Source organism: Monodelphis domestica, chromosome 5 (assembly GCF_027887165.1).
Source record: "Monodelphis domestica isolate mMonDom1 chromosome 5, mMonDom1.pri, whole genome shotgun sequence".
NCBI lineage: Eukaryota > Metazoa > Chordata > Mammalia > Didelphimorphia > Didelphidae > Monodelphis > Monodelphis domestica.
In genome coordinates, this window is record NC_077231.1 from 286910056 (window position 1) to 286920224 (window position 10169).

Below are 10169 nucleotides of genomic sequence, written 5' to 3' on the forward strand. Positions count from 1 at the left end.
GCCTCCTAGCCTTCGGGGACACCCTAACCCTCGCCAGTGTCACTCATGGCCCCGCGTAAAGGGCTGCCGGGGGCAACAGTTTGGGGGAGCGGAGTCAGCACCGTGGCCTACGTCATATCGGCCACTTCCGGTGACCTAGTCTCGTGTTAGCTATCCTCTGGGACTTCCTGTTTTGAACCCGGTCCTCGCACCTTCTGCATTCCGAGGCTTCTGAAATCGCGGCGAAGAGCAGGTGAGACGGTCGACTGCTGCCTCTGCACGGGCGCGAGAGAGTGGCCTGGAGGGAAGGGAGGAGGGGTCGAGACGGGGCCATTGGCTGCTCTTTTCAAGCTACGAACAATTAGGAACCTTTACTGTATGCGGGATACCTAGTTTTGCAAGGAATAGTAGTAAGCTTGGAGTCAGGTTGATTTCAAATTGGGTCTCAGATGCCAGCAGTGTGAGCCTGAATGAGTAACTACATAACGTCGTTCTCAGTCTCCACTCTAAAAAAGCCTGGAGAAGAAAATGGCAAACCACTCCAGTATCCTTGCCATGAAAACCCCAGATGGGGTGGCAGAGAGTCAGAAACAAAGACTGAAAGGACTCAGCAACAAATGTTTGGCCTTCAGACACTTTCTGGCTGTGTGACCCTGGCCAAGTCACCTAACTCCCATTGCCCAATTTTCTCTGCTTTTCTGCCTTGGAACCAATATACAGGGTTGAGTCTTAAGATGGAAGGTAGGGATTAGATTCAACTATTATTAGGGTGTGACTTTATGAACCAGAGTTCCTACACCACCACTGGACTTCACCAGCTCCCCTGCCTAGCAGCCAAACCAGAGCGCTTGCTTCCTCTCTTCCTTGTCTGGGATAAGGTGGTGGCTCACATGTGGCTTTAGGAGGGTGCATTTTGGGCACTCAGGCCCTAAAAGGTTTTCTAGCACTAAGGGGCGGTCCCCAAAGTAAACCTCATACATTAAAGACCAAGGCTCTGGAGACACCCCAGTAATGGATCCCAGGAGGGAACTGTCTGGTTAAGAGATAGCACACTCAACCTGTTCAACCCATGTCAGATCCCTCAAACATTCATTTTCACCAGACCCTGGAATCCCAGCTTGGCTGTCTTTAGTGCCTGGGCATCTGGGACATTTGCATTTTTTAAATAAAGAAATTAGTTTCCCAGGTTGTAGTGTAGAAGTTTAAGAAGGAGGTGGGGATAGCACTTCCCCCAGAAGTCTGCAGGGAGGAGGACTGGGGGAGGAGGGCAGTGCTTTAGCTTTACTTTGCATAGTATAGTTGTTGAGTGATTTCAGACCCAGGTTATTCTTCATCAACCTGAATTAAAGAGAAGGCATCCAAAAGAGCAAAAAGTATAACTGTTAGTTGGGCAAGAAACTGGGATTCCTCTCAACAAATGTTGAGAACACCAAAAGGAGGCTGGGCTGACATAATCATAAAGAATAAAGACCATCCTTAGGTGGAACCAAGTTGTTTATTTTGTAAATATTCCACCCTCCCCTCTTGGATTCCCAAGCTGTGTAAACAGAATTGTTCAGCTAAACAGATTGTCCCAGACTGGGGCTGGTCAACCTCAGGCAAAATCATGAATCTGGAACTGGGATGAGGTCTGCTTGTAATAGGCTGTTTTCCACACACCTTTAGGGGGTTTTCTTGGCAAAGATATCAGAGTGACATACCATTTCCTCCTTCAGCTCATTTTACATAAGATGAAATTAAAGCAAACTAAGATAAATGACTTGCCCAGGGTCACCCAGCTAGTGTCTGAAGCCAGATTTGAACTTGTGGGGGTGAGTTCCCCCTACTTCAGGTCTAGCTCTCTACATACAGTTATCACTTAACCAGTCTTTGTGCAATGGTCCCTTTCTTGGAATAAAATTTTGAACCAATAAAGGAAATTACAAATTTCAGTTATAAGTTTGTGAAAATAAAGGAGGAAAAAGCTGTATTTTTTTCCCCACCATCCACTTTTCCATCCATTGGAAAAAGGGGTACATGGCTCCTTGGGTTAAAAACCCCTGTTGTACTTTGCTGAAAAATTATTTCCAGTGAAGATTTTTTTAAATTTCCAAATTACAACAATTAAATAGGATTTGATAAGTATTTCACAAAGTACAAAGAGCAATAATAGTTCCAAATAGAGTATCTACAAGCCAGCTGTGATTCATGGACAAAAAGGAAAGTCAAAGTCATTCTGGTGTCTAAAAAACCCAGACACTTGGGATTTGCTAATTTAGTTAGTTTATGGAACTGAAGTTTATTTTATTACCTTTGCATTTACCTCTAAAATGTTCCCTGTTCTAGAAGCAAACAAGCAAAAAACCTGGCATGGTCAGATTCCATTGGAGTCTTAGGATGATGGAAAGCAGTAACTGTTGTACCCTGTGTCCCAAAAATCTTCATGCCATTTTAACCCAGGGCCAGACACCCTTGAGACACAAACCAATGGCACCTGTGCCCAAGAGGGCAATCGGAGCCCTGTGTAGGCATGTGCCCTGTCACCCCAGCACAAAGTTCATTACTAGAAAGCCAGAGGGACGAGGGGCCAGGCTGCTCCTCTCCCCCTCTTCTGAGGACATTTCTCACATTACCTGTCCATCTAACAGATTTGTAATCATTGCCCTAGAGAGTCTTAATGATTCCTACAATCTTATTGAAAACTTGGTGCATGTATTTTGTCTTGAAGGTAGTTCCTCAGACCATCAATATGGGTATCCGTGGACTAACAAGTTATGTGGAAGACCACAGCAGTCAATTCTTCATTGATTTGAAGATGAGGGACACTAAAATTATTATTGACGGTTTTGCGCTTTTCCATCGACTCTGTTTTGATTCAAATTTGGACCTCCGGCATGGAGGGGACTATGATTCTTTTACTGAAGTTATAGAGAGATTCTTTGAATCACTCTTTGCTTGTAACATTCATCCATATGTTGTATTAGATGGGGGCTGTGACATTTCAGATAAAAAACTCCTCACTTTAAAAGACAGAGCCCGGGAGAAGATCCAAGTAGCGCTTTCCCTTTCTGGGGGCGGGAGGGGCAACCTGCTACCTTTACTCATCCGGGAAGTGTTCATTCAGGTTTTGAACAAACTCCATGTAGACTTTGTCCAGTGCTTCACAGAAGCAGATAGAGATATTATGACCCTTGCTAATCACTGGAGCTGTCCTGTATTAACAATGGATAGTGATTTTTGCATTTTCGACCTGAAAGCTGGTTTTTGTCCTCTGAACGGGTTTCAGTGGAGAACCCCGACTATGATCAAAGACACGTGTCACTACTGCATCCCTGCCAGATGCTTTTCTGTAGAGAGGTTCTGCAGGCACTTCAACCATATGAACAAAGATCTGCTGCCTCTCTTTGCTGTTCTGTGTGGTAATGACTACATTAGTTTGCCTGCCCTGGATGCTGTCTTCACTAGATTGAGTGTCAGTCCTGCAGCCCCTAACACCAAAGGAAGAAAGCACCAGCGAATTCTGGGACTCCTCAACTGGCTCTCTCGTTTTGATGATCCCACCGAAGCCTTAGATAATGCTCTGAAGTACCTGAAAGTAAATGATAGAGAAGTGGTTAGGGAGCTCCTTTGGGCTTCAATGGAAGAATACCAGCAATCTCCAGTGAAGCTGCAGGACTTCTTCCAGTATGGTGCTTATGTATCTCCCTGTGCCACCAAACTAGGCTTACCAGAATGGATACAGCTGGCTTTGGCAAAAGGGCAACTTTCTCCTTTTGTTTGTGATGCTTTGTCATTACAGCGGACTATTCTTCATACACAGGTGGAGAATATGCAGTGTCCAAGTGCCCACAGCATCTCTTTGCCCATTCGGAAAGTCATCTATGGGCTTCTTCAGAATTCTTCTCCAAATCTAAATAATGTACCCCAAAGTAGAGGGTCTAAACAACTGGTAGCTTTCAATGAGTTAAAAAGGGTTGATAAGAACATTGCAACAGTAGTTACTCATGCAGCAAAACTCCCACCAGATTATTGGGAATTGGGCAGATTGATTGAGGTAAGTGAACCTTGGGTCCATCGAGGTAATGAGTCTGCATGTAAAACACTGAACCATTTTATATTCTAGAATATGAGTTTTATATTGCTTTCAACAGTAATAGAGAAGTTAGGAAGACGGGATGAGTTGGGGGAAAGATGTCTCCTAGACCTCCTCTTCAGGATGTCTGAAAGTCAGTTGTAGATGTGAGACTGGAAGTCAGCAGAGGTTGTTGGGGTGCCAAATTGGTATCTATTAATAAATTTGAGAATCATCACCATAGGGATTGATATTAAATCCCTTGGAGTTGATTACCAAATAAGACAGTATAAACAGAGAAAAGAGGGCAGCCCAGGATAGAATTCTAAGGGACCCCTAAAATTACAGGGCGTGATAGGGAGGAGGATCCAACAAAGGAGGGATCAGATGATTTGTCCAAAATCTTTTATCAGAGAAGCACCCTGTCCCCCACACTCCTTGTGTGGTGGTCTTTCTTTTATACTGCACTGCCTCTCCCTGGTCAGAGAATAAACTGTCATTGGGTACTTAGAGTGGTAAGGAACTGGAGCAAGAATACAGTGCACCCCATAATGTTCTCATGTAGTTTAAAACATAAGTAGCTTAAAGCTTCTTCATCTATATGTACTCCAACTTGTCCAACAGTAAAAGTAATTGGTCACAACAGATAAAACCTGGATTTGAGCCCAGTTCCTCTGCTGTAGGGGCCATTACTCTTTCTATTTTGTGACTTCCTCCCAAACAGTATGCAGTAAGGGCCCTAGAGTGACTTAAAATGCTCAGTGTCAGGCAGAAAAGGAGAAGGTCTCCTCTCTTGGGACTAGAGGGGAAGGAGCTGGTATAGGAAGGGTGGATAGAATTTAATGGGTAGAGTTGGGAATGTAGAAGGCACAGTATGTGCAAAGGCTAGGAGGTGGCATTGTAACTGATGCTCAAGCTCCTTGTGTCCCACATTAAATCCATCTCCTCTCAAAGAAATGATTGAGCAAGATGGCCCTTGAGGCTACTTCTAGCTCCAGATCTATGAACCTATAAACAGACTTTGTATACAAATAACGCCTGCCTCAAAAGCACTGTATGAGGATCCACTTACAGAAGATATAGATATAGATATAGATATAGATATAGATATATAAATCACTGAGTAAACCTTTAATAGCAAGTGTTTACTATTATTATCCACCATAGCTTAAAGCTCAGCCCATTCACTAATACCTTTTTAAAGAAGAGATAAGCTTCATTTATATTGTTTAATCCCATACTTTGCACATAAGAAAAAATATCCAGTTTCTCTAAACATGACCAAGATTATTTTGCTGTGTGTTTTCAGCTTCCTCTCTCTAAGCGTCAGATTCTTCTGTTAGAAACCCTGAAAGTGAAAGAGGGCGTCTTGGACCCAATTCCTTCTTCCTTGAAGTTACCTGTTGCTGTCACTTGCTTTTGGTTGCAGTCTTTACAATCCAGAGCAAAACTGAATCATGTACAAGCTTTACTGGTGGGAATGCTATGTGGGCAATTGCACAAGATGACCAGTGAGCCTGGTAGGTATCTACCAATCTACAGAAACCACCATCTCTTCTACAGGAACTCATTTATACATACTTAAATTGTAAAGTATAAATCTGTTCATAGTTTCTAATGTGATAGTTAACAGCTGCCAACATTGATGCTTCTTGACCCTTCACCTTCAATAGTGGCATATCCAAGTGCTGTATTTACAATCATAGAGAACATTAGCCAGTTTTGTTTCTTCCTCCAAATTCAGAGTTAATGGTTATTCCATCTCCCTAGAGATATCTCCAATTCAGTAGTGAATCTTTCCCACAATGGTTATTAATTATTGCTCTGTAATAAAACTTATAAACCCATGCAGCTATAGAAAATTTAGTCATTCTGGTTATGGTCTTCATTTAATATGTGAGCAATAATGGGAAATACCAGCTTCTCCTTTCTCCTAGAAATTCTGAGGAAATATAATTGGTATACATATGTGATGAGAACAGTTGATTCTATTGAAGAATACTCCTGCTAAAAGGCCATGGATGTGACTGCTTTTCTTTATCCAAATTCAGAATGAGTTGTGACTTTCTGGATTTTCTGGATTTTCAGCAATTACCTAGTTTGATAAGAGATTCCTTTTTTTCAGAATGACGTAAAGCCATGTTGGGAAAGCCTGGCACAGGTGCTGGGGTGGCAGGGGGGAGGACTATTCCCTTCCTCCTCTCCACAGTGCCTGAGGACATTTTTTGCATGCCCTGCCCCTCTGTCCAGCTGCCCAGTGCCAACACTTCCTCCCTCTGCTGTCTAGGGTAATGGGGGGCATTCACAGGCAGCTTGAAGTTGCACTTTGGGCACACAGTCTCAAAAACATTCGTCAGTGCTGACTTAAAGAATCAAAGAAATGGGACCTTAAACATTATACATTTTTAAATGCCTAAGAGTTCTATATTTAGAACTTTTTGTCTTACGGGTATCAGCTTAGCGTGTGTGTGTGTGTGTGTGTGTGTGTGTGTGTGTGTGTGTGTGTGTTAGCCTAATAAGAGCTAGAAAGCAAGTTATTGCCTCACTGTTGGGTTTGTGGTTTGTTTTTTTGTGTGTGTTTTTTTTTCTTTTTCAACCTCACATTTTTTTCTGCTGAGTGAAAAGATCATGTAAGAAAGGAGCAAAATTTGCCAGCCTTCTAGCTAACTCCGACAGAAGAGCATAGGTCAAAGGCATGTCTGTTTTCATTTAAGGATTGTGGGTACAGATCATGGGCAACCTCAAACCCTCTTGCTCACAAATCTGAAACAGAGTTGGACCTTTATGTATTCTCTAGGTGGTCCATATTGCCCCCCATATAGAGATACTTCAGTTCGAGTTCCCATTCCTGTTCTGCCAGAAAGAAGTATTTTTTTATATGTATATATATTCAAGTGACATTCATTCATCCAGTGAGTGAGCCACAGCACTTACTTCTTTGGCTTTCTTGAAAATAGATTTCAGTTAGACTCTGTAAAGCAAAGTTAAAAGTAAAAAAAAGAAATGTGTCCAGGGAGAAAAGATTTTTCTTACTTAAAAAAATATTTGTGTTTCCTAAAATATATTTTTACTATTGAGATTTAATTTTAACTTTCACTGTCGTAACCTTTGAACTTTGCAAATACTACTCCAAGGTTTCTTTTTTAATCTAGATAATGAAGAATTGCAAGTGGATGGGGCTAAGCTGTTGTGTGACCAGTTTCTTAAAGTGAAAGAAATTAAAGTACAGAAAAGATTGAATTTAGATACAGCCCACACTTTCTGTCAATGGCAGTGCTGCCTCCAGATGGGATTTTATCTCAATCAGCTTCTGTTGACTCCATTGCCTGAGCCTGACCTCACTTGGTAAGATAAGCCAGTAACAGATCTCCAAGCCCAGAAAAGCACAAAAGAGAAAGCTAAGGATTGTTTTTCATTTAAGAGGGTGAAGGGGAAAGGATTATGACCCTTTACCCTCAAGCCCACTGTATGACAGTAGCAAAATACCTGCTTCTTCCTCTGTTAATGGGTCGTTTTTGATTATTTTTCTAAAGCAATACTGTCTTTGCATCCTGAGAAAGTTCTAGAGCAGTGAATTCATAGTGCCAGGCCAAAAAATGATGCCTTGTTCCACAGTTGGTCAGTTTGGGCCCTACGAGTTGAAACTTTATTGTTTGTTTTCGGTGAAGTACAGACCTGTGATTTCATCTTTATGGACATCTCCCAGTGTGGCAACTCTCCACCACATTCCTATACAATTCCATAATTTGTCTGTGACACTCAAGAGAATTACCTGGAGGGCTAGCTAGCACAGTGGATAGAGCACCAAGTGTGGGGTCAGAAGGACCTGGGTTCAATTATGACCTCAAGAGACTTTCTAGCTGTGTGAACACTTGGCAAGTCACTTAACCCCATTTACCCAAGTCCTACTGATTGCTCTCCTGCCTTGGAACTGATACTTTAGGGTCAGTTTTTTTTTTTTAAACCCTTACCTTCCATCTTGGAGTCAATATTGTGTATTGGCTCCAAGGCAGAAGAGTGGTAAGGGCTAGGCAACGGGGGTCAAGTGACTTGCCCAGGGTCACACAGCTGGGAAGTGTCTGAGGCCAGATTTGAACCTAGGACCTCCCATCTCTAGGGCTAGCTCTCAATCCACTGAGCTATCCAGCTGCCCCCTTAGAGTCAGTTTTAAGACAGAAGGGAAGGGTATCATTTTTGTTTTTGTTTTTTTTTTAAGAAAGAGAGAAAATTACCTGGAATGCTTAAAGATGAAATGGTTTGGCTGTGGTCACTTTGCTTGTGTGCTTCAGAGGCTGAACTTGGGTCCAGGTTTTTCTCATTTCAAAATCAGCTGCAAAAGGCACCATGATACAGTGGGGAAAAGCCAGACTGAAGCCAGGAAACCTGGGTTCAAATCTTCTCTAGCCTTGGGAAAATCACTCTAACTCCATGAGGCTCAGTTTCTTTGTGTTGGAAGGCCTAACATCCCTTCGAGCTCTGAATCTATCCATTGGGTCATCCCTGTCTCTGATAGATAGACCTACCCACTTCATTGTTGATCTTTAATGTGGTCTGCTGTTTGAAAATGAACTGCTTTAACTCTGTGGAACTTAATCCTATTCCTAAGAAACAGCTCTTCCAATTTAGCAAGGTAGTTTTAAATTTACTGGCAAGCCTGCTCAGCTTGACACCATTTGCAAACTGACTTTTCAGCATTTTACTTATTAATACATTAGATGCTACCAGACTAAAAGTGACAAATGTGACCTTTCTGTCCTCAGAAAGGACTGTGACCAAAAATTAGCACTTTTAGACACGACTTTACACAGTTTCAGAGGAAAATAAAGAGGAGGCTCCCTTGGGTGTCTAATTAAATTTGTTTTTACCTGACTGTAACTTAAGGGTAAGTGCATTACATGGGGAGTTGCAAAAGTCTCAGTGCAATTTTAACCTTTAGTATCTTAGTGTTCTTGTCCCTAAGTGATAGCAGTGACGTGTTTTCTTTTCCCCTTGGACAGGCTGTACAGTGGAACGCTTGTCCATGGACTCTCTCAAGAACTTTCCACTTCATCCTCAGTAGAAAATCTCCTGAGTGTGTGTCCTGAAGCAAGACAGCTTTATAACCAGCTCTTCCACGCTTTGAAATCAGCTGTCCCGGCAGAATTCTTCCCCCAGAAGTCAAAAGCCAAAAAGAAGAAACCAAAGAAAAACGCTGTTAGCTTGTCGAAGCACAGAGTAGGCATCGCCCTAGACACCAAATCCTTACATCGCCATGTCAGCAACAGGTTTGGGGTACTCACCTTGGATGACCCAGAGGATCCAGGCCAGGGGTCTGACTGTCCATCACAAGGGTCTTAGACCTCCTAGACTGAGGCTTCTTCTGAGTCATTCCCTTCCCAGGATCAAGCACTTCCAGATTTATTCTCTAAAGCAATCATGCTGTAAGGATTCCAGCACATCCCTTCTCTTGGGTAGTCCTGAGGACAGCTGGAACCCCAGGAAGACATCAGTGTAAAATGATCATTGAAATCTCTCTTGTGGCCACTGGCTAATGGTTATAATTGATTTTCAAATCGCAGCAGGTCTGGTTGGCATGTGTGTATATGAAGGCGTACACATATGTGGTGGTGGGTGGAGGTATGTGCATACATACATGCTATATACAGAGAAATTTTTTTTAATGTTTTATATTAAATACATCCTATCATGTATTTTACTCCTGGAGGTGCTACAACGTAGCCATGGACTGCCACAAATATAATACGAGGAACCAGGTAATGGCCCTTTCTAAAGTCATTTTTATGATTTTTAAAAATATGTTTTCATATTCCATTTCCATTGAAAAATAAAGTTTGCTAGTATAAAAACAGACTGGTTTGGTGGTGTGTATTTTGTTGCAACTAGAGCGTTCCATATACCAACCTTGTAGCTAGGCTTTAAGTGACAAAGGGACTACTGTGGAAGGCAGCACACTCTTAAGGGAACGATTTTCTGTCTCGTAGTCCTCTACATCTTCAAAGAGAAGTTTTTCTCTGTGGCTCCGACTTCTGCCTCTGGCTCTTGGCCAAGTGTTTTTTAGCATAAGATTATATATAAATGAATATCATGGCTAGAATTCATTTGAAAATGGATTAGTGTTCATCTGTAAACCAGGTCTGAG

General features: G+C 42.2%; 1 protein-coding gene across 1 annotated transcript; it reads left to right on the plus strand.

Moving 5' to 3' along the window:
* Positions 1-95: 95 nt before the first annotated feature.
* On the plus strand, positions 96-9880 carry ASTE1 (asteroid homolog 1). Its single transcript, XM_001379795.4, has 5 exons — positions 96-232; positions 2687-4012; positions 5340-5550; positions 7183-7375; positions 9028-9880. Exons 2-5 carry the CDS (start codon positions 2708-2710, stop codon positions 9365-9367), a joined length of 2049 nt encoding a protein of 682 aa, XP_001379832.1. The 5' UTR covers positions 96-232; positions 2687-2707; the 3' UTR covers positions 9368-9880.
* Positions 9881-10169: the final 289 nt, after the last annotated feature.